Source organism: Rattus rattus, chromosome 5 (genome assembly GCF_011064425.1).
Source record: "Rattus rattus isolate New Zealand chromosome 5, Rrattus_CSIRO_v1, whole genome shotgun sequence".
Lineage (NCBI taxonomy): Eukaryota > Metazoa > Chordata > Mammalia > Rodentia > Muridae > Rattus > Rattus rattus.
This window is the reverse complement of record NC_046158.1, coordinates 127,597,155-127,621,429: the sequence shown is the minus strand read 5'-3', so window position 1 is coordinate 127,621,429 and position 24,275 is coordinate 127,597,155. Positions and strand designations below refer to the sequence as shown.

At 47.9% G+C, this 24,275-nt stretch overlaps 1 protein-coding gene and 1 long non-coding RNA gene across 4 annotated transcripts in view; both read left to right on the top strand.

Moving 5' to 3' along the window:
* The first annotated feature begins 279 nt into the window (after positions 1-279).
* On the top strand, positions 280-4,471 carry Foxa2 (forkhead box A2). 3 transcript variants are annotated; one of them, XM_032904359.1, is made up of 3 exons: positions 280-462; positions 1,427-1,496; positions 2,489-4,471. In XM_032904359.1, the coding sequence occupies exons 2-3, from the start codon at positions 1,428-1,430 to the stop codon at positions 3,797-3,799; spliced, it is 1,380 nt and encodes a 459-aa protein (XP_032760250.1). In that variant the 5' UTR covers positions 280-462; position 1,427; the 3' UTR covers positions 3,800-4,471. The 3 variants fall into 3 exon arrangements, with proteins under 3 accessions (XP_032760250.1, XP_032760251.1, XP_032760249.1); XM_032904360.1 differs by lacking the exon at positions 280-462 and adding an exon at positions 707-785; XM_032904358.1 differs by lacking the exon at positions 280-462 and having other exon boundaries at positions 1,353-1,496.
* A 2,590-nt stretch (positions 4,472-7,061) lies between these two features.
* LOC116902069 overlaps positions 7,062-24,275 on the top strand; it is a 55,830-nt gene continuing 38,616 nt past the window's right edge. Inside the window, exon 1 of the long non-coding RNA XR_004388038.1 lies at positions 7,062-7,132. This is a non-coding gene — a long non-coding RNA (uncharacterized LOC116902069). The remainder of the gene's footprint in view (positions 7,133-24,275) is intronic.

The following is a 24,275-nucleotide window of genomic DNA, read 5'->3' as shown; positions in this document are numbered from 1 at the left end:
ACAACATGCTCAAATGACATTTTTTAACACCAAGAGACTAAAGAGAAAAGAAAATGGAATTTTTAATTTTTATAAAACAGTCCTGGCCTCGGAGGCAAGAGAACACAAATCCTCCTGAAGTCATCCCATAAGGCCCGATATTGATTTTTTTTCTCCTGCCCTACCCCCACCTACTGCCCTGTTTGTTTTAGTTACGAAATGCGTTGGGCACCTTGGATTTAACTGAAAAGTAACCTTGAAACACCGAGGCCCTCATGTCAGAGGCAAATCCCTGTCTCCCGGGTATTGGCTGCAGCTAAGCGGGGCTTCCTGGGCCGACTGAGGTGGGTAGCCAGAAAAAGGCCTGAGGTGGCTGACAACCAGGGCGGCCAGACCACGCGAGTCCTACGCGCCTCCTGAGGCCTCCCTGGGACTTAACTGTAACGGGGAGGGGCCTCTGGAGCAGCGGCCAGCGAGTTAAAGGTGTGTACACAGTTTTTCTAAATAGGAAAGCGCTTTGCAAATTGGCTGTCACCTGCTTGTTGTTTTGACAGGGAATGTGCACCGAAAGGGAGGAAACCCGAGATAAATAAATCTGGCTTGCCTAGGCTTCGCTGGGCACCAAGGCGGTACGCGCCTTCGGATTGACGAACCCGGTGCTCCAGGCGATGAGGAGGGGCGGGGCGGGAGCAGGAGACCTGAGTTTCTCCAAGGGTGGCCGGATCCCAGGTCTCTGGGTCCACGGAAGACTCCCCGTGGACGCAAAGGAAGGGACTCCACCAGGGCGCCAGCGCGCCTGCTTGCAGGTCCAGGTCTTGGTAGTGCAGGGGACAGCGGGAGATGGGCTAGCTCGGGGCGCCCAGCGGCAGGTGCGGAGCGCTAGCCCTGGCTTCCTCTCACCTAAGTGTGAGCTGATTATTCAAATGGGCTGCCCGGGGTCTGGGGATTGGAGGCCCGCGCCAGCGCACCGCGCTATATCACCAGCCGCTCACGTCATTGCGGCACTTGTCCGCTGCGAGGTCCACACCTCCTCCTCCTCCTCCTCCCCCTCCTCTCGCTCTCCCCCCGCCCGCCCCCGCGCCGCTAGCTTCCCGCCGCCTCCCGGCAGCTCGACACTGCCAGCCTCAGCCTGCACCGGCAGCCCCGGGAGCGCGGAGACGGAGTGCACGCCCGACGGCGAGCCTCGGGTTCCGGCCTCCAGGGTTCTTCGGCCCCGTCCTCCGCCAGCCACCTTCCCGCCCACTCCCAGCTACCTCCCGCGGCAGGCCGCGGGAGAGAGAGGAAGTGGAGCCCAGAGAGGCAGAGAGGGGGAGCGCGAGAGAGGGCGGGAGGGAGGGGACGGTGCCATAGCTGACTTTTTTTTTTTTAAGAGGGTGGGGGTGGGGGCTGATTGCTGGTCGTTTGTTGTGGCTGTTAAATTTTAAACCGCCATGCACTCGGCTTCCAGTATGCTGGGAGCCGTGAAGATGGAAGGGCACGAGCCATCCGACTGGAGCAGCTACTACGCGGAGCCTGAGGTAAGCTCTTGCCTTCGCCAGGGAGAAGTGGGGTGACAGCTATCTCCGCGTCCCCAGCCTCCGCACGCTCCCTTCACCGGTACCCGCCCCCCCACCTCTAGCCTTCCTGGACAGCCGCCTTTTCCGCCCTCCTTCTACTCAAATGGGTCTCTTTTTTATACGACACACTGTTAGCCTTGAGATAATATTAACTTTGTGATCAAATATTGACTTGCGGCGCCTCCAAATCCTCTTCGTGGCCGAGCCACGCACTATCCTAACAGAGTTATGTTTGGCAGCGCGCGGCTGGGGAGGGGTGGGAGGTCGGCTGGTGAGGGGGTGGGGAGCTGGAGAAGAGAAGGTGGGTAGGAGTTGGGGACAGAGGTGCAGGCAAAGAATCAAAGACGAGTGGACAAAGAGAAAAAAGTTTGTCGCCGGGACACTAACAGTTCCTAGCCGAGTTGGCCGTACCTTCCTTACTCCTCCACGCAATGCCTCCAGCTGCTCCCGGACTCTGTGCAGGCACTGCGCTTCACGCCCCTGTGACTAAAGAGTCGGGTCCCAGTATGAAGCCCCAGAACAGGGACACTGAGATGATTTCCACTTGAGACTGCCCTAGTGACGTTCCAAGGGTGGCTTTTGGCGACCAGGGGTAGCAACGGAGATTTCCGGCCTTGGTGCTGACTCAGTGTGCTAGCCAGCTGGTTTGAGGAGCCCCTAGGGAGAGTAAAATGGATTTGAGGCTCCTGACTTGTTGGCGATCCAGGACTCCAAAGTTCTAGAATCAGGGCGAGGCTGAGCCTCAGACCCAGAACGGCAACGCGCTGGCCCTCGGGCTACCACCTTTCCGGGACTCTCTGAGGCCCAGAGGACTTGGTGTTGGTGCACTGGGCAGGGAAAGAGATCCCGGAGGCCTGCACGAAGGCGGGGGACTGGGTACAACCTATGGGTGAGAGGATCGGGCGAGCTCAGCCTAGGTGCTAACCTGTCTCCTCCCCGGGCTCTGTCCGCAGGGCTACTCTTCCGTGAGCAACATGAACGCCAGCCTGGGGATGAATGGCATGAACACTTACATGAGCATGTCCGCGGCTGCTATGGGCAGTGGTTCCGGCAACATGAGCGCGGGCTCCATGAACATGTCATCCTATGTGGGCGCTGGAATGAGCCCGTCGCTGGCTGGCATGTCCCCGGGCGCGGGCGCCATGGCGGGCATGAGCGGCTCAGCTGGGGCGGCCGGCGTGGCGGGCATGGGACCGCACCTGAGTCCGAGTCTGAGCCCACTCGGGGGACAGGCGGCCGGGGCTATGGGTGGCCTTGCCCCCTACGCCAATATGAACTCCATGAGTCCTATGTACGGGCAGGCGGGCCTGAGCCGCGCTCGGGACCCCAAGACGTACCGGCGCAGCTACACTCACGCCAAGCCTCCCTACTCGTACATCTCGCTCATCACCATGGCCATCCAGCAGAGCCCCAACAAGATGCTGACGCTGAGCGAGATCTATCAGTGGATCATGGACCTCTTCCCTTTCTACCGGCAGAACCAACAGCGCTGGCAGAACTCCATCCGTCATTCTCTCTCCTTCAACGACTGCTTTCTCAAGGTGCCCCGCTCGCCAGACAAGCCTGGCAAGGGCTCCTTCTGGACCCTGCACCCTGACTCGGGCAACATGTTCGAGAACGGTTGCTACCTGCGCCGCCAGAAGCGCTTCAAGTGTGAGAAGCAACTGGCGCTGAAGGAGGCAGCGGGTGCGGGCAGTGGCGGAGGCAAGAAGACCGCTCCTGGGGCACAGGCTTCTCAGGTTCAGCTCGGGGAGGCCGCAGGCTCGGCCTCTGAGACTCCGGCGGGCACCGAGTCCCCCCATTCCAGCGCTTCTCCGTGTCAGGAGCACAAGCGAGGTGGCCTGAGCGAGCTGAAGGGAACACCGGCCTCTGCGCTGAGTCCTCCGGAGCCGGCGCCCTCACCTGGGCAGCAGCAGCAGGCTGCAGCCCACCTGCTGGGCCCACCTCACCATCCTGGCCTACCACCCGAGGCTCACCTGAAGCCCGAGCACCATTACGCCTTCAACCACCCCTTCTCTATCAACAACCTCATGTCCTCCGAGCAGCAACATCATCACAGCCACCACCACCATCAGCCCCACAAAATGGACCTCAAGGCCTACGAACAGGTCATGCACTACCCTGGGGGCTACGGTTCCCCCATGCCAGGCAGCTTGGCCATGGGCCCAGTCACGAACAAAGCCGGCCTGGATGCCTCGCCCCTGGCCGCAGACACTTCCTACTACCAGGGAGTGTACTCCAGGCCTATTATGAACTCGTCCTAAGAAGATGGCTTTCAGGCCCGGCTAGCTCTGGCCATTGGGGAGAAGGACAAGGGAAATGAGAGGCTGAGTGGAGACTTTGGGGGAACTTTGAGGAAAAAGTAGCCACCACACTTAAGGCCCCAAGGGAGCAGTCTCACCTAACTGTCTGTGTCCCTAAATAGCTGGGCCACACTGATCTGTCATTCTAAATAGGGAAGGGAATGGAAATATATATGTATACACATAAACTTGTTTTAATGGAGCCTTTGGTTCCCACTATGTAGACTACTGCTTCTCAAGGCACCTGCAGATTTTGATTTTTGTTCTTGTTCTCTCTCTATTGCTGTCGTTGCAGAGAAGTCTGACTTAAAAAAAAAAAACAAACAAACTAAACAAAAAAAAAACTTTTGTGAGTGACTTGGTGTAAAACCATGTAGTTTTAACAGAAAACCAGAGGGTTGTATTGATGTTTAAAAGAGAAAAAAAATAATGATGTAAGAGTCTGGTATAAATGACCAGGAGAAAGGACAAAAATGCATCCCATTCTGGACATGGTGAAATCCAGGTCTCGGGTCTGATTTAATTTATGGTTTCTGCGTGCTTTATTTATGGCTTATAAATGTGTGTTCTGGCTAGAATGCCAGAGTTCCACAAATCTATATTAAAGTGTTATTGACAATTTTACCCCTTGGATCCTTTCCTCTCTCTCTCTCTCTCTCTCTCTCTCTCTCTCTCTCTCTCTCTTTCCCAAAATTAAACGAATTTATTGGTTATTGCAAGGAAATGGGAGAGAGCAGTGGGAGTTCCTTTTGAGGGGGTTTATGGGGAGCTCAGGGGTGTCAGTATTGTTTCTTACCCAACATTTTATTTAAATATCATAGGTGAGTGGATTTTCCTGTAAGAACCACTGCTGCATCCTCCCCATGTTTGTCCACCTAGCCACACCTCCATCTTTCCTCCTTGAATGCTTTTTAGAGTGTGTAGGAGACAATCCCTAAACAATGCAGCAACTACGTCAGGAAACACAACAAAACTGTTCCTAGTCACTTTTTAAATTTTTGAAGTTGATATTACTAAACATGGCAGAACACAAATTCTTGACGGACCATCCCAGCATCTCTATTCATATCACTTATGTTTTATTAAGGTGCAGAGATTGGGGACAAGGTCTCCTTAAATGGTCCTGACGGGCTTGGAACTCATTATAAAGGCCAGGTTTGGGTCCTGCCTCTGCCTCCCAGTGCTAGGATTACAGACCTGTTGTGCCTGGGAAGTGCAGTAGTTTTAATTTTAAAGCCAGAGGCAAAAGCACGCTCTCGAGTGCATACACGCGCTGATGTTGAGGCCCCTTGGGTTCTGGGGCTGGCTATGCCAAGAGAAAGGCAGACGTTTACAGGTTGACTGTTTTGCTTTTTAATCTCAGGCCTCCTTTCTAGTCAGTGAGCCAAGTCTGGATTTAGCAATTTTGGGTTCATGGCTCTTCCCAGCAACTGCAGGCCTGCCTCCCTTTGAACCTTCCTGTGGAACTGAGACTGCCTGGCTCCAGGTGGTGCCCGGATGGCAGCCAGTCTCCCTCTCCCAGGTGTTAAGCAGGTGGGGGGAATCCCTGCTAGGCTAGGGTTTGATGACCTAATCTGGGGAAACATGAATATTGTCCTAAAATTGGTTTTAATTGCACAGTTAAGGGTAACTTCCAAATCTTCTATTAAAAAGTTATGCTGGGGATGGGGAGGTGATGAAGGGTGCCTAGAGCAGCTTAGCAAATGACTCCAAACGTAATGAAATCCCAGTGTCTCAAGAATTGTGTCTCCCTTCTACCAGCCCCCCGCAAAGCTGTCTGTTAGCTCAAGAAGCTCAGATAGAAATAGGCAAACCACGACTGTGGCCCAGGAACTGAATGGGTATTTTGTGAGCCTCCAGGGAAACACAAAGACCCAAAATAAAATCTCACCGGCCATTTCTACCTCTCTCCAGATTCTCCAAATTGACAGGTAAATCTAGAGGAATTTGGTTTTGCAAAGGAGCCTCCTCGCACTGACTTTCATCTAATGCCTTAAAGCTGTCCTCAGTCTGACTTTGGGGCCATTCCCAGGGAAAGGGAAAAAAAAGTTACATTGGTTAAAAACCCAAGCAGGCGTCAGAGGTGTTTCTAATACGAGGCTGCTGCTTAGCGCTGACCTCTCTGCTATGCCTAATTATTCCAATCTAGAATCTCCCACAAGAACCTCACTCAGCCTTACCACCTCCATGAGCACTTTCTAACACCTTGCTCATTTCCATCCCTCCTCAGGCCTGGCCTTTCCCTCTTTCCCTTGCTCGTGTGTGTGTGTGTGTGTGTGTGTGTGTGTGTGTGTGTGTGTGTGTGTGTGTGTGTGTGTGTGTCTTCCCCCCACCCCCATCCCCAAAATCCCATTTTAACAAGCCACATTGTTCCTCCGAACACAAGGAAGAGAAATTGAAGGAGGAGGGATTCGCAGGCCGAGGCCAGCAATCAGGCCTTCTCTTTGCTGGGCCAGGACACACACGTCGCGAGCCCAGCCTGAAATGTGTTTCATTATCACATAAAAGGCTCCCGTAGCGAAGGAGCGGAGGGGCAGGGCCGGGGGCTGAGTGGGGGACAATGGAGACTGAAAGCGCTGCCCTAACCTGCTATGTTTCTTATCGCACGCCCATTGTTCGAGGGTCGTTTTAAACTACTTAGTGCGCCCCCCTCCACTGATCCCTGCCGATAAGATATAGTTCTGTGCGAATACATAAAAAGGTTGTCGGGGAGCTGCGCCCTCCGAGGCTTTTCGGCCCTTCTGGTGTCTTCCTCACAGCTCACGTCAGTACCCCCCCGTCCCCCCCAGTTCCAAGTTTAGGAGCTCAGGGATTCCTTCTCCCACCCAAACTCGATGCATTGCAGGGCGCAGCCGCTCTCCCCCTTCTCCTTTTCTTCTGTTGCCCGCCGCCTTCCTCGCGCTGGGGTTTAAGCAACCGTGATCTGTGAATAAACAAAGTCAGTAAACAACCGAAAAAAACATTCTAGATCCGAATTCCAGGAGGGTAAACTTTTCATGCCACGTCACACTTCAGCAAATTTGCACAGATATTATATTGCCTCCCCTCCTTTATTATTCTTTTTTTTTCCAGGATCCCATTGTACTTAACTGAATTTTATAACGCTGATCGATATCTTGGTAAAATATTCATTTTTAAACTAGCGGGCAGTGAAATCTTTGCTTTGTGTGCTAAAGTCAACAGTCGCTCGGTTTGAGCTCAAATAAATGCAGGGATGCCTCGGCTGGGAGCAGTCCGCCGCCTCCCTCCGAGCGCAGGACGCTCCGACGCCCGCCTGCCCGCAGGCCACCGCAGGTAGGGAGCGCACCCACTCGGGGGCCACGCCCGGGCTCCCCGCACAGAGTCCGCCCCCCCACTCGGGTCCACAGGCCTCCCCTCCCCCACTTGAGCAAGCTCCAGTGCCTCTGAGAGAATTGGGAGGTGCACCCAGCTCAGGAAGACGGGAAATAGTGTTTTTGCAGGGGAGTGGGAAGATTCAGGACTGCACCGCCACTTAGAAGAACGAGGAGTCTGGGAGTTTAAAACTCCCAGCAGTTTTGGAGTTTGGTTTCCGGAGGCGTTGAGAAATCAGATTTGTCCCTGCAGCCACTCGGGCTGGAGATTCGAACAGTGGGCTGCTAGTTTCATAAGAGCTGGGGTTCGCGCAGAGTGTGGGGGTGGGGAGCATCAGGGCGTCCTTGGCCTCACAATCTAGGGTTGGGGACCGCCGGTTTGTGCGTGAAGCTGGGAGGATACGGAGGAGAAGGAGGAGCGGAGGTCACAGAGTGCAGGGAGCTTACAGCTCTGAGTGTGTTCTAATGCTGTTTCCCAGATCCCGGCAGACCAAGGCAGCTCAAAACCGGTGCAGGGAAAGGGAAAGCGCCTTTAGTCACTTTAGTTCGCAAGAAGCGGCGTTGGCTTTTATGCTGTAGAGTTCCACCTGAACTGGGCCGGTGAGGGAAAGTCAAAGCGTACTGCGGGGTCGTCTACCTTCCCACTCCCATTACAACCCAGTCGCGCCGCCTTGTTTCAGGAGCAGGATACGGAGTGTTGCACTTGCGCGTGTAGGGGTCGTAGAACAGGACTTTGGAAGGTAGTCTAGACTCAAGCTCTTCTTTCCGTTGCCTGAGGGAAGTTGCCAACCTCGTCTCACACTAGCTTCCACTGTAGCCTGCTGAAAATTCAGTACTCTACTCTTCTGAGGACAGGGTTCACAAAAGATCTCTTTGGGGACAGAGATGTGGCTCCTCGATAGACGATTTGACTTGTAAGAGTAAAGCCCAGGAATCGCTGCTCACCAGTGGGGTGGATGTGGAGGGGGGAGAAAAAGAAAACAGCCATTATCTTTACTGTTGTCTACCTGTCCCGCCAATTCTTTCTTAAACTCGCGTTCTCCATACGTCTTTGCCTTAAATGCAGGGCTTTGGAAGAATCCCAGTCCTAGTTGGGTTTCCCTTGTCACCCTAACTGGAATCCATTCCAGGTTTCATTGCTATCTGCTGATGGTGAACCCAGTATGCAGAAATGGTCTGCGGCCCTCTGGATCAGTGCTATGAGGGCATCTTCGAAAGTGGAGCCTAGGCACACCCTTTGGTGCTGCCTTTGTATCCCAGGCTGCTTGCCCACGTTCCGGACACTGGAAGCCAACTCGGACGCCTCTGCAGCGCTCCAAGCTGAGGCTCTGCCTAGTGTGGCTGGTGCCTTCCTGGAACGAGGTGGGAAGCCTGCAGGACGCAAGGCGAGGCTAATCGTTTTTAAATAATTAATGCCCCCCATTCCGGTGGTAATGCAAGGCCTCGAATCCGTCAATTACTTGTCATTAGACGAGTGTCGCCCCACGGCCTTCCCTCGAGCCTTTGATGGCGCCGGGTCACCTAGCCCAGCCCACTCTACCGCGGAATTAAAAGGTGCCCGGCCTTTGAGAGCGGGTGCGGACTAGTCATGGCCCCTCAATTCAGTGAAGAGTTTTGAAAGAAAGACCCTCGGTGAAGCGATGTAATCTTTCAAATCGCCAATTTAAACGCCCGATCTTTATCACCCTCCTCCTCCCGCCTTTATACAGAGAAGGCAGTCGGTTGTGCTTTGGGGGGCTTTTAATGTGAAAGTGGGGCGCGGGGGTGGAGCGAGAGCTAAGGTTTAATGGGGCATAGGGGAAGGCGTTTGTCCCTGGATGTACTTAGAGGTACCTAGAAGCCACTGTGTCTTTTTTTTCCTTCTCCTAAGTATGTAAGCCGGGGCGGGGGCGATGAGGGTGGCTCCCTCTCTGGAGGAGCCAGGGGTACAACATCAGGTCAGACCCCCTGCCTGATCCTGTTCTCTCCCCCCCCCCGAAAAATAACGGTATGTGACAAAGGGAGTGCCAAGAATGCCCCTATTCCTCCAGCAATTGAGCACCCATAGGTGCTCTGCAGCCAGTCTGGCAGCAATCTACACACAGGCCTCAAGTCCTGTTTCACAGGACAGACACCAGCACCCCTCAAAATAATAACCCACTCTAGGACCCCTCCCAGACTGTTGTGGCAAAGGAACACCTTGTGGTGGCAGGATTCACACCTGAAGTGTCTGTTGAGGAAGGGATGATCTGGCCCTGACTTCAGTACCATAGAAACCAAGACCAGCCAGAGGGACTCTGGTAAAATGGAAATTAAAAAAAAAAAAAAAGAAGAAGAAGAAGAAAGAAAGAAAGAGAGACAGAAAGACAGACAGACAAACAAGGGTAAAGGCCACCAAAAGTTTGCCACTAGGTTTAATTTCTTCTGGTCACTGACTTGCTGGGTCTAGTAAGTTTTTGTGTTATTTTACTTTTGACAGTGAGGAAAGATGATATATGCTCAGGACCTATTCTGCACACCCTCTTTGAGCAAAAAGCTCCATCTATCCTTCCTAGACTAAGAAGGCATTTATCTTGGCAGTGGCCTTAGACTAGACTAAAAATAATGTTTGTTTCCCTTCCTTCCTTCCTTCCTTCCTTCCTTCCTTCCTTCCTTCCTTCCTTCTTTCCTTCCTTCCTTCTTTCCTTCCTTCCTTTTTTTGTTAAATATCATCTCACCACCCCAGGGCAGGTTTTCCTCTATGGGGTGTGGGAAGGACACAGGATGGAGGAAAATATCTGCTGTGGAAGGAGAAAGGCGGAGAGCCCTTTGTGTCTGGTCCACTCGGGAGCTTCTGCTTGCTTTTGAGGACTTTTTCTCCACTTGCCCATGCTCTGTCTTCCCAAACAGAAATGTCAGCACAAGATTAAAAAATAATAATAATATGAGAAACATCGGCTCTAGATAGGCACCTCCATATCAGAGCAGAGAAAAATAGCAAGGAAATGATGTGTCCCTGACAGAGCTCAGTAGGGCTCTAGCTCCTAGTGGGCCTAGGCTCTTTTCTACAAAACTCCCATACTCTCAGTCACTCCAGGGGTTGCCTGGAAGCCTAAATCCTGGGGCATCTTCCCCATTCTGTTCACAGCCTTCCTGCCCACTCTCTTATCCCTTTTCTTTTCTTCTTTAAAACAATCATGTGTGTCTCTCTAGCTCCCTCCTCTCATTGTATTTGTTGATGACCTAACACGCTCACACCAAAAGCCACACACAGAAAACCAACAACGTGGGATGGGAGGAAAGACCAATTATGACGGAGGCTAACAAGCAGGGAACACCCAAGTAGAAGCTGGCTGTCTCCTGGGAGACTGATGGAGGCTTATTTTACAAGCTGTAATTCTGTCCTGGTCCCTATCTCCAGACTGGAAGTGATGCCTCCACTCTCCTCCCCCTCATCCCTGAGCCCTTGGGGCCCAGTCCAGATCTTCCTGCAAATTCTTCAAGGAGAGTCTCTCTGGACAGGTGAAAAGAGCAGAGGTGCTTTTCAAGCTTGTCTTTAGAGTGGCCTGTTTAATTTTAACTCAGAGTCAGTTCCTCTCAACACCGAGACATCATTGTGACAAACACATGAACACAACCTGGATTCACATTAAAAATCTACCCCTCCTGCTGTGTGTTTATGGTGTGTGTGTGTGTGTGTGTGTGTGTGTGTGTGTGTGTGTGTGTGTGCACGAGCACATGCATACATACTTGAGGGTTTCATTTCACTGTTAGATAAGGCATCCGATAGCTAGGAGTGCTAAAAGGAACACCACAGATTAAGTTAGTTCCATGCCTGGGTTTAACTCCATTTTGCTAGTTACCAAATGCCTCCAGCAAGGTTAGGTAAGGACTTCAGCAACACTGTATTCTTGATGCAACACATTTTTAGCCCGAAGAGAAATGTCAGCCACTCAAATCTGTGTAAAGGAGAAGTCTGGATTTAATTCATCGTTCACCAGGGCTTCTTTGCCTACGCTAGAATTTTGGAACAAGCCTTGCCTTGCGTTGCTTTTAAGTTCAACTTACATTTGCGATTCTGCTCATCTATGCTTGAATGGTTTAGAACCATGTTATTCCCCCATATGTAAATCAGTTTTTTTTCAGTTTCGTTTATCTGAAATCAGTAAGAAAGCTTCAAGAATACACAGAGATGTTGGGGGGGGGGCTGATAGATCACGAGCTATCCAGACCAAAATAGAATTGTCTATGTGACTGTGAACTTGCTAGCTCCTTAGAAATATGATCTGCACTTACAACTCAAACAGAATTGTAGAATGGGTTCCCTTGTCCATTGTTTGCTTCTGTAAAGGAAAGCGCTGATTTCCTAATTTAAAATTATGAATGTTAAATGTGTGGTCTTTAAAAATACAGAATATAATTTTGGGATGTTTGGAGGGAAAGGCTAGGATGAAGCAGAGGCATGAGGAGGGTGGGTGGAGAATTGAAGAGAACCAAAGAATAGATAACATTTTCTATGAAGGAATGGGGGTGAAGTGTCAGCCAGGGCAGGACCTGGGCCACAGGGAGTTCTGTATGGGGGTAAGAAGCATCTTTAAGGAAGAAATCAGAATGTCGGGTTAGAAGGTATAGCTGAGCAATTAGAATGCTTGCCTTACACGAGGCTCTGGGTTCCACCTCCAGCATTTGGCAGAGAGGAAATATAATTTAGTGCTTCATCTTCTAAAACAACATACAGTTCTGCTCAGGAGTGTTTACATTACCTTTTAAAGCTTATTCTAAAGTAAGACTGACTTCACCAAGTGCTCTCTGCTTCTCCTGCTGTTCCGATCTACATCGCTGAGCAGTCCACACACTAAAAGAAATTGTAGTTTCCTTTCCCTGTCTTGGTGGCTGAGAAATTTTGCCTTCTTCCAGGACTATGAAGCCCATTCCTTGGCAGAAATCCCTCCCCTTTGTCCTGTTTCTTATTGTGGCTGCCCAAACCGTGACACCCCCTTCTTGCTTCTTTATCTCTCTATTCAGTCCCGCCCCTACTGAGCAGAGCTTCCCATTTGCCACACACCCGGTGATGTGTTGTCCTCTCCCAGATTGGAAGTCAGAATCTATGAGTAACAGCACTCCTGGGATTTAGAGTTCAGGAACTTCCTCAGCACTGGTCTCTCAGATCTCTGACTAGGCAGGTGATTTGCATTTCACCTCACTAGTCGTTCAACTTCCCAAAGCTCCAGACCATCACAATGCTAGGAGACACCCCAGATCCAAAGCAGTAGAGAGCCTGTTTTACCAGAATACCAGAGTTTGTCTGAAGTATCAGGAGAAGATTGGAAGGAATGAGAAATAAATCTTGGGGACCATGGGTCACGACAGCAAAGATGCTACCATTTGTCCTAGTAGAGATTAGGATAGGAGTGTTCCAGGTTATGCTTGTTTGTAGTTTTAAAACAGGGTTGTTAAAGGAATATGATCCTTCAAAGCCAACCAGGTCTGGGCTATGTTTTCTTTGCACCTAAACTCTGGGACAGCGGCTAAGGCAGGAAGGGAGGTGACAGCAAGAGAATCAGCAGCCAGATAGATGGTTCTTGAATTGTGATTAGAAAGACAAAATGCCAGAGAAAAGGAAAATGTCAGGGGCAGAGACCACTTGCAGGCACGAGGGCGAAAAACAATCCAAACTGGCAAATTATTTCAGAAGTACAGCTTCTCCACTGGCCTTATTCTTTGCCAGGAGATTTTGACAGCAGGGGCCAGGACCCTTCAAAGTCACTCTTGCTTCTGACCTCCCCCTGACCTGCACCTGGTGGCATGATGACACAGGTGACAACAGAGGCATATTTTATGCATCACCCACATTGGGTCTTTAGTATTCTGTCCAGCTGACTGAGAAGCAAGACCCCTGACCCCACAGCACTTGTCTTCCTCTGGAGTTACAAACAAATGCAGATTTAGTGAACACCTGCTTTCCAGCCCAAGCCTCAGGATGCTGGCCTCCAAGCCTAGCTTACATCTATATGGAGGAAAGAAGTGATGCTGCAATGTGAGGACCTGTGGTCTGCAAAGAACCAGCAGCAGGTAGCACCCTACTGCACAGCATGTGGGCATACCTCACAGTGAGGATTGAGAACCTGCTTGCACCAGACCTGAGGACACGGATGGAACTGGGTGATGCTTTCACTCCTCCAAACGGGGATCTCTCCCTCCACTGCTTTTGACCCCCTATGTTGACTGCCACGTCTTCCTCTCTTTCCTTGTGGCATTTCGGGAGGCCCTTCCATGACATGGACAGCTTTTGGAGAAGAACAGAGTTCTACAATCAACTAGACTTTCTCACTCTAAATGGGTGATCTGATGTCATAGTTAAGAAGGGAACGTTCGATCCATGTAAATGGAACCTTCCGAAGACACTGCGAACAGAAAAGATGCCATTTGTGGACTGATCGTGGGGAGGACGAGTGGGGGAAGGGTACCCAATCTATACTTTTTTAAATTAACACCCCTCTCTGACTAGCAGAATTTGACAATTAAAGGCCAATCTCTCTTGATTTCTTTACTTTAAAAGGACATTTCGATTCACCCAGGCAGGTAATTAAATCCCCCTCAAGCCTCTCCCCTCCCAGAGCTTTGAACAAGCTGAGTCCTATCTTCTCTAACATCCAGCGTGATCTCGGGCAGGGAGCTGAACTCAGGTATTCACCAGTAGTTGTCAGAATACCAGACTCATTTAGGGAGATCATCCCTAGACCCCAAGCCAATGCATCACTAATAGTAGAAAACACTGTCTAGATTTTGTTGTGGCTGGGCATACAACTAACAGGAACTACAGAATTTCTCCCTGGAGGACAGTGGGACTCATCTCCCTCCCCTCTGCCACCCCACCTCCCATCTCTTTCCTTCCCTCTCTCTCCCGTCCCTCTTTGTCCCCGCTTTTCTCTCCTTCCCTCCTTCCCTTCTTCCTCCCCTCCCTCCCCTTCTCTCTTCTCCCTCCTTACTCTTCCCCTACCTCTTGAAGGGACGTCTAGATCGCACTCCCTTTACTTTATATCACATTTAGTTAACTCCCTCCTCCAGCAGCCAGGCACTTGAGGGGTAGTAAACCTTCATCTTAAGACTCACATCACTAAGGGGTTCACAAGACCCTCAGTCTGAAGGGAAAATGCCACTTTGCACCTTCTAATCTGCGACCTTTCCTGGTTAAAATACTCACTAGGAATTTCTAGGTTCCTCTCCATCCCATCCCCAGATCCTAGACCCTACAGAATTTTCTCGGTTTGGCTTTTGATAACCTTGTTGCAGAACAAAATTGGGTGTGTGTGCGCGTGGCACATCTACAGTCCCCACTGTATTTGAACAAGCCAACCTCAGGTCTTCCAATCAGATTATTTGGGGAGTGGGGAAGATTAAAAAAAAAAAACGGTAACGTCACTCTCTGTGCATTGCATTTTAATGCTTAACAAGATCCCACTTACTCCTCAGTTAAGAATGGAAAAGAGAGAGAGGTTTGATGCTCAATATTGCCAGCTATCAGCAAGTATCTGAATAGACACTGTTGTCGTGGGGCCGGTCCTTCCGGCTCTACCTTAGGCTCGCCAGAAGGGACTGTGCTGGGGAGGTGTATACACTGCCATCTGTTTGTGTAAAGTAGATCTAATTGCGAGCCAACCAGAGCAATATAAAAATTTAGTGCAAGCCCTAAAGGATTATAACTTAAAATTCAATAATTGTGCTTCAGAAAACTAAGTGTATGAGCTTCCCCCGGTAATGCACAGTTAGCCTGGAAAGAACGATGTATTTTTTGTTTCTATTACATTTGTAAGCTTTCTCCTTCAAGGTAGGCATAATAAAAAATGGATTTTTTTCATATTTATCTAGCCTCCATCCACAGGATAAACGATATTTTTCAAATTAGATCACCTCAACTATATTCATGGGTTGGCATAAACAGTTAGCCATACCAAAAGCACCTTCAAGTCTCATCAGTTTTAAATCAGTTCTTCCCAGGACGATAAAAATCCTATTTTTTAAAAAAGTTAACATTGCTCATGAAATAACTAGTTAACAATAAAAGTAAAATAACATTTTCAACTTATAGATTCCTAGAATTTAAACTAGAAGCAGTTTGACTGCATGGTATATTCCACAGCAATGGACACACACACACACACACACACACACACACACACACACACACATACGAAGAAATGAATGATGAGGAGGCTTAGGATGTAGCTAAGCTAGTAGAGTGCTTGCCTAGCATGGGGAAGGTCCTGGGTTCAATTCCCAAGACTGTAATAAAATAAAAGCAACATATTGTGTTTAGAAAAATAGAAGAGTAGCCTCTGATAAAAACAATTTAAAAAAATTTAAAGTAGCCCTGGAAAAACCAACACATCGAGTTTCTTTGCTCTTTTCTTTTTGAAGTATGGTTTTCAAAGAAGTTACAAAATTGCATTTGGAATTTTAACATTTTGTGTGGATCTATCCGAATGTTTGACAGTTCTCAACTATTTCTTCTCATGGTGTCTGGAGGGTAGCATATCCTGAGGCATACAGAGAAGAAAGGCTTCGCTGCCTTCACTCTGGTGTTTGGCGGCACTGTCACAGCCACTTGTCACATTCTATTCTCTGTGTTGCTGGCCGCATTAGGTACGTTTGGTAGGAATAAAACGAATCACGATGCTGCTTCATTTTATGTCGTTCTCTTAACTGCATGTTTGACCAAACAGGTCCATGATGGGAACTAAACCATTCTTGCAAAGCTTTTTAGAACTATTTCTTAACACTTGTCTTTCTAGGGCTAGAAAGCTACAGTAAGACATTGCTGGAGGCAGCGTGTTTATTTGTTACTTTTAGATTGTTTAGAAAACTCCGGTACAGCATTGAAATGTTTCTTGACAAAACCACAAATGTTATCTATGGGAGGAAGATTCGTTTTCTTTTCCACCTCCCTTCTCTTCCGCACTGTGAGCCGGCTTTCCCCTCGAACCTTTGCTGTACTGATCCGCAGGACTCACCTTTATTTACTAGCCCACCACTCCAGAAGCCCAGGCAAGGCCATGCTACGCTTTGCAAAATAATTTAGGGGAAATTTAGTGATATTTTTAAACTCATGCAGTAAAGTCCCATGACACTGAGACAAGCGGCAGAAGTTCTGTTTGGTACAAGCGGCAAAAAGAACTCCACAACCTATTGGTGTTTACATGTGTATTCAGCCATGAAATTGAATATTATCAGAGTTGAAAAATGCAAATCAAATTAAAAGCAGAGAAAATTGCCTTTGGAATTATAGTACCCAGGAGCTCCAGTGTTTGCTTACTGCATGGAAGCACTATTAAATAAAAAAATCAAAAAACCAACCCTCCCCGCCCCCCCAAAAAAAAAACAAAAAACAAAAAGCCAAAAAAAAAAGAAAAGAAAAAAAGACAGTGTCTAAATTGTCCTCTTAATGTTGTCTCCCATTTCCATCGACTCATTCTTTAGTTTTACCAGGAAATAATGTTCATGCTGAGTTACACACCATCCACCATTACAACAAATCACTTCCACAACATCTCTTTTCTTAAATATCAAATTGCCCTCGTTTAGCCACGAGTCCCTAAAATCAAGCCTCCTTCAGCATCCCCGATTCCCACTCGACCTTAGCTAAACTGAGCTGAGCAGCGGTTGTGGTCACCCACCCGTGGGTGACCGCGTGTGTTCTAGGCGCATGGCGGGATGCTGGGGACTGGGCTTTAGAAGCCGCGCAAAGGGTTCGAAGCACTGCCGCGAGCCAGGACTCGGAAACTGCGCCGGTGCACTGGCCGAACGGAGCCGCCCAGTTGTTCCCACCTCGCGGACCGCTAGCTGCAGAGCTGAGCCAACGTGTCTGAGAGTCAGCGAGCCCAGGTGTAACGCTTCTCTCCCTCTGCTCTCACAACCCATACTGGGACTCTGCAGGGCCAAACGGAAAGAGAAAAACCCGCCAAGTATGGGGGAGGGGTAAATAGAAGAGCTAGACAAGCCAGGACGCGGCAGGTGAGCGAGGTGACCTTTGGGCCCGTGATCCAAGTTCTATAATGTGGGGATCCCACCCTAGACAACCTAATAGCTAGCCTGGAGACACCGGACCTACTCCACTGCCCCCACAGTGGGCACAACACTTTGCTTCTCTCCACCCCTCCCCCACGTCTTTGGGTCTCTGGGAAAACCAAACTTGTATCTCTTTACTTCAGATGCCAAGGTCAGAAGAATTCAGAGACAGCCTTGGGCCAAGTGTGAGCAAGACCGAGGTAGGCATGTCCAACTTGGGGGTGCTAGCTGAGAGTTCGGAGGACCCTCACAGTGGTCAGGCTGTGCTAGCGTGGCGTAAGAAAAACTTGTGTGTGTGTGTGTGTGTGTGTGTGTGTGTGTGTGTGTGTGTGTGTGTGTGAGAGAGAGAGAGAGAGAGAGAGAGAGAGAGAGAGAGAGAGAGAGATATTTGGTGACCTCCGGGGATCTTCATTTTGCCTTTTCGACACTTGTCTGCACACTCTGGGCCCAAGCAGCCTTGGCTCTAGGCCAGGGTCTCAAATGGCAATCTGACTTTTTCTCCCCTCTGGAGAGGAAGACCTGTGTGTCATTCCTTCCTCCCTCCTGCCTATCCCAGTGGTTTATAGGACACTCCCCACCCCCAACCCCATAACAGGATGATAGTTCCTGTCCTGCTATGGGCAGCAAGTGGAAGCCAGGTTTAACTTGAAACCTGCCAGTCTAGTTCTTTTTCAGGAACCATCGGTGCAGAACAGTGCCACTGCACCCAGAAGACATCCCAGAGGCTCCTGGCAGACCCCCGTAAGTCCCAGTTAGGGAGATTCCTTTTTCCAGAGAGAGTTGCGCAGATCGCTGAGCTGATCGCCTGTGTGTTGTCGTCTAACCCAGGCAAAGGAAACAGCAGCCAATTAAAATGAAATATTTTCAGATCCCTCCTATGTTGTCAGTGATTTGCCCCCGGGGATCCACAATTTTCCCAAGCCTGTTAACGGGTGACAATGAATGAGTGCCTCCTGTAATTTAATTTTCCTGTCACACTAAATAGAGCTACATTGTAAACTTCAGATCTACTCTTACTGATAGCATTGGCTTGTTTTGTCATTTGCACCATAAAGACCCCCAAAAGGGACACTGTATTGTGACCACCACTCTTGAATTATTCAAGAACTTAATGACATTTTCCATTTTAGAAAGGAAACTAATTGCCACTGATGCAAAGCATGTGACCTTCTTGGGGTGCCCAGTATGAGAATGTTACCATCTGTACACCCACACGGAGCCACAACACAGCAAAAATAGGGGGAAAATGTATAAACATGATAGAATGAAAAATGGACACTGAAATCGTCCTTATTTAATCCCACCCAAGTCAGAACATATAGTTCTAAAAACTTTCTTTACTCGACCTAAAAAAAATCTATGTTGAATGTGTCATCAATCCCAATCTTCTTTGGGAGAGCAGACATTTTAGTTAGGCCAGACAGCTGCAATTCTGAAACCAAGTATCCTTCTTAAATGTGAAATTACTCCATGTGATGTCAAGCATAATATTGAGTGGCCTGCCCTCACCCTTTGCTGGCTTTCCCACATGTATTTACTTATTTAGTGGAGAGGAAAAAGAACTCCAACTGTGAAGACACTTCACCTCAGTATTTGCTGTTTGAATCTATCTTGAATCCACTGCAAAGTCAAGGTGGCAATTCTTCATTAGCACAACGTCATTAAATTATTGAAATACATGCTTATTTCTTTTTCGAAGTAGAGAGGACAACTGTGTGTCTCCTGTTGTTTTTTCCTTTCCCCTGAGCTCCCAGGAAAGCAGAGGGCGTAAGTGGGCTTCTGCCAATATCCTACGACTTCATAAATCCACATACCATCTATACAGAGGTCCTCGTGCTCATGAGCTGATCTATAGCCCCTAGGAACCATTTGAAAGGTGTAGAGAGCGTTTTAAGTCCCAGAGCAAAACACTTGCCTGTGCTGGGCTCCATAGGTCTTTGAACTTTTACAGATGCTTGAGATGCTTGAGATGAGACGTGGAGATTTTTGCAGAGAACCAGGGTTCCCTTCAACCAACACACCCAGCTTATCAGAGAGCCAAAATAATCTTCCTTAGGGCTGCGAATCCGTACCTCTGTCTTGCAGAATTGCTGGGAAGAGGACTGAGGTACTTGTAACATGCAAGTAGATTTTTTACGGATATCACAGTGTAGCCACGCGTCTGATACAAGTGCTGCTCAGGCAGCTTGGAGTCAGCTGTGAAACAACACCTGGCTCCCGTCTGGGGAAGTAAATTAAGTGCTTTTAAAAAGAGGATGACTGTAAAGTTGTCACTACCAGAGCTACCTAACGGAGTAACTGTTTTCATTTTCCTTAGAAGAAACCTGTTCTCTCCTTGGTGTCTCCTGCTCTTGTGTTCAGTAATGTGAGAGAAGAAATGCGTTAAGGATATATAGGTTCTGGATGTTTGGCCATTCACTTTGAGGTACTAAGGCTGCACACCAGGCTTAGTATATCGAACATGTACTCTGATACCCAGCCGCACTCTCAGTCCGGAATACATAGCTGTTACTGTTAAGTAAGAAAGACTTTCTAAGAATTTGATGAAAACAACACTTTATGGATCACATGTTAAACATCATTTTACAGATTTTTTTCACATACTCTTTATAGTTAATTTTTTTTCTTGAACAGCTTGGAGATTGTAAGACTCGAATAAATTATTGAGCATTTCATGTCTGAGCTCTTTTGCATTCTATAGTGAGATCCAGGAAATTTCTCTACAGCAATAGTATGCTATCAGTAAAAATTCATTTACTTTTCAATTCTTTGGGTACAGGGCCACTTGAAAGGTATTTAAGTGCTGTGGAAAGTTCTGGGAATCTACAGGATACAGGGTCTCTTGTCTGGCTCCATATCTAGAATGCACCCTACCCTGGATGAGTATTAGTGGTGGCATTTCCAAGAGCTGGGTACAGGGAGTTCATCCTTATTGAAATGAATGGATGGTTTTAGAGGGGCGTATAAGAACTTCTGATAGAGGACCATGCTTAACTTGGTCCCATCTAGTCTCTACCTTGTGCCTTCCAATAAAAACCATCTTTGTAAAGTATTCCTATTTGACTTTTATGAAAGAGCAAACTAAATACTTCTGCTACATGACAGAAAGAACCATCCAGTTCTGCATTTGTGAAATGGACCTCTTATTACTCCACTCAGCTTGTTGTGAAGGGACTCTCTGGGGCTTTGCTGTTTAGGGAACCACTCTTGCTTCTGTTTGGAATTGCTGGAAAGTTGAGTGAGCATGCTCTTGTCTTCGTCGTCGTCGTTGTCTTCTTCTTCTTCTTCTTCTTCTTCTTCTTCTTCTTCTTCTTCTTCTTCTTCTTCTTCTTCTTCTTCTTCTTCTTCCTCCTCCTCCTCCTCCTCCTCTTCTTCTTCTTCCTCTTCCTCTTCTCCTCCTCCTCTTCTTCTTCATCTTTTTTGTTTTCTTCTTCTTTTCTCCTCCTCCTCCTCTTCTTCTTCCTCCTCTTCTTCTTCCTCTTCCTCTTCTCCTCCTCCTCCTCTTCTTCATCTTCTTTGTTTTCTTCTTCTTTTCTCCTCCTCCTCTTCCTCCTCCTCCTTCTTCTTCCTCTTCCTCCTCTTCTTCTTCCTCTTCCTCTTCTCCTCCTCCTCTTCTTCATCTTCTTTGTTTTCTTCTTTTCTTCTCCTCCTCCTCCTCCTCTTCTTCTCCTTCTCCTTCTCCTTCTTTTCTTCCTCCTCCTGCTATGCACAAATAGGGAAAAAATGAATAAAGCTATTATTTTGGAAAAAGTAATTTCAGCTAAACCTAGGCAGACATGCCATCAGACCATTTTCCAGATTTTAAAAGGGGTTCGAGAATCATACTATGTAAACAGATGGCTATCTTGTCTTTGTTACTTTTAAGTCCAGCCAAGTTACATGCATGCTTTCTGTCCAGCTTCTTATGTTCTACCTTCTGTACTTGTTCTTTTAAGTATCAGAGATACTAATGTATGGCTTTTAAAATCTAGAGCTAGCAAAGTCAAGGGCAACTTTCTGCCTTGTCATATTTAATTGACTGTCTGCACTTAGGCATATTTACTGGACTTCTAAGTATCTAATTTCCTCCTCTGGGAAATAGCATCAAGATAGCTTAGCTGTGACATGGTTACGAACAATACCTTTAAAGAAAACTCAGTTTTTCCTGTTTTGTAAATATTTGCTTTATAAGCATGGGTTGTGTTGCAACTCTGGCTCGGGATTCTGATTAGACAGGGAGCATTGTTTCAGCCAAAGATAGTTATCATATTACTTAGCAAGGAAAGCTTCCAGCTTGAGCCGACGGAAGTGTGGAAATGGGAATACCCTGCCCATTCTAGTGAATTCTTTTCCTTCACGGGATTAAGGTGGCTACAGAACCCCTACATGATTTTCTGTGTACTAGGTGGTTTTGTTTGTTTGTTTTGTTTTGTTTTGTTTTTTACTTGTTCTCTTTGATGACATTTTTAGTTGCTATTTAAATAAAATACACCTGAATACTTTAGAAGAGATCATTTCTATAGTAAAAATATAAAAAATATAAAATAAAAAATTAAAATATAAAAAGTTTCAAATGTGCCATCAGGAGTTTTTTTTTTTTGTTTTTTTTGTTTTTTTTCCGGAGCTGCGGACCGAACCCAGGGCCTTGGGCTTGCTAGGCAAGCGCTCTACCACTGAGCTAAATCCCCAACCCCTAGGAGGTATTTTCTCTTTCCCCTTTTCATACAATTTCAACAAGGCCACTTTTCTTTTACCTTTCTTTGTTCCTTTCTTTATTTCTTCCTTCTTTCTTTCCTTCCTTCCTCCCTCCCTTTCTTCTTTCCTCTCCTCCTCTTCTTCCTCCTTTTTCCAGTTTTTCTAGACAGTTTCTCTGTGTAGCCCTGGCTGCCCTGGAACTCATTTTGTAGACCAGGCTGGCTTTAAATGCAAAGATCCACCTGCCTTTGCCTCCCAAGAGCTTTTCTTGCTGCATATTTGGGAGGTGGGGGAGAGGGAGGCTCTCACTCTATAGCTTAGTCTAGTCTTGTGATCCTCCTGCCTCAGCCTCTGGAATTCTGGAATTGTAGCTGTATGCTATCCAACAGGTCCTTTTTAGCTGCATTCTTGTTTTCTCTAGATTTGCTTATTCACAACTTCTGGAACAAAAAGATGGGCCAGAGGAGGGAGATTGGCAGATGTGTTTGCCTAAGAGCACCACGTGATGTGACTGAGGAAGCACACAAGCTTCTCCCCATGCTGAACTTCGACCCTCACAAAAATGTCCGCAAAGGCCATGACACTACAGTCAGATGACCCTGCATACTTTCTTCAGTGTTAGCTACATCTGACCAGAGAAATGAAACAAAACAAGGCTGGCTTGTAGAAAGGTAGTGGTTGTCCTGCCCCAGATGGATGCTGTGCCGTGTGCCACCGTAGATAACTGGAGGGTTAGGGACACCAAGTTCATATCAGAGCAATGGAAAGATCTTTAAAAAAACGTGTTGATTTGCTCTCCCTGCGCAACTGAAGTTATTCAAGGTATTCTGCCTCCCCAGAGTCTCTCTCTCTCTCTCTCTCTCTCTCTCTCTCTCTCTCTCTGTGTGTGTGTGTGTGTGTGTGTGAAGTGTGTGACTCGCCGTTACAACTTCTTGTCCTAAGACTCAAGGTCCAACCTGAGATGAGAGTCCCCATCAATGGCCCAGAAGTGTCCACCAACTCAAAAGCAATGATTTGTGTTGGAAGCTGGCAGGCTATCCATACCTTGGGTACCTTGGGGGCTTTCTTTGTTGGTCTGGACAATATTGGGAGTTAATCCATGTTTCTCAGAAAGGTGGCTAGGAACAGGAGTAGAAAAGGCTCCTGGGGGACTATCTTGGGAGGTAGAGCAGGCTAACCAAAGAGCTTCTGAACCCAGTAAGACTTACCAGGCCACACTCAACATCTGTCGACTAGTCAGGGAATTGGTATGCTATATCTACAGTGATGCGTTTCCTTTCCTTTCTTTCTTTCAAATAAGGACTTTATTTTTATTTTATGAACATTGATGTTTCGGCTGCATGTATACTCGTGAGGGTGTCAGATCCCCCTGGAACCGGAGCTACAGACAGCTGTGATCTGCCTTGTGGGTGCTGGGAATTGAACCTGGGTCCTCTGGTAGAGCAGCCCACGTGCTCTTAACCAGTGAGCCATCTCTCCAGCCCCAGGGATCCTTTTCTGTGTGGCAAATGTGGAGAGACTTTTAGTGTTCCTCACTCCAAGGTGATGAAGGACATACAGAAAATAAAACACCACCTGCTTAAAATAAAACACACCAATCCCAGGGTGCATCCCGCCACCTCCCTTCCCTTGTGAAGGCCTTTATAAGCTGGGGCACTAGCTGAGTTGGGGTTTGTATATGTAAATTTTCTGGGTGCTTTGTTTCTAGGAAGAGGATTCCAGAGGCCCTTGAAGTCCTCAGCCTGAAATCCATGTTAATAGGGGAAGTCTTCTTCCCCCCTTGGGGAGGTTTGGTTGGGAGAAAACTGACCCTGAGTGCACGCTGGGCAAACTAGGTCGAAAGAACTGATACGGTCTGCAGGGTACTTATTAACCACCGTTCATTTGCAGGATCGATATTTCCAGCAAAGGAGTCAACACTGAAGATACACCATTTTGCCTGGCTCTTTCCTTGACACAACAATTTATTTAATAAATGCATCTGCTGCAGAAGAAGGCACCGGGCACTGTGTCTTTTATCTGCAGGATATGCAAAGCGCATTTATTCAGCTTTTATCTCTGGAATTGTATGCTGATCCCATACATATAGATTGATTTTGTTCAGGTAGATAATGAAAAGTCAAGTGGAAAATTACACAATGGCACTCACGATCCCGGTCTTATATCGGTATATAAATTGGTTTATTATTTCATTCTATTAAAGGGGCTCCCCTCTTCAGGAAAACTTAAAAAACGCACTGTATTGTCTACCCATCTGGATTTTCTTGGGAGAAAGAGCCTGGAAGGAGAGAGAGGGCGAGATGATTTCCATTTTTTCCATTCTTTTGGTTAATTGTACCAGATAAGTGAGCGCACCCCAGGGTGTTTCTGGGGACTATTTGCTTCCCACAGCCCACTTCAGAGTCAAG

Excerpts from the sequence above, each read along its gene's own strand:
- Foxa2 (XM_032904358.1), top strand. The coding sequence starts at position 1,410 with ATGCACTCGGCTTCCAGTATGCTGGGAGCCGTGAAGATGGAAGGGCAC. Across the intron at positions 1,497-2,488 it reads GCTACTACGCGGAGCCTGAG|GGCTACTCTTCCGTGAGCAA; the intron begins GTAAGCTCTTGC and ends CTCTGTCCGCAG.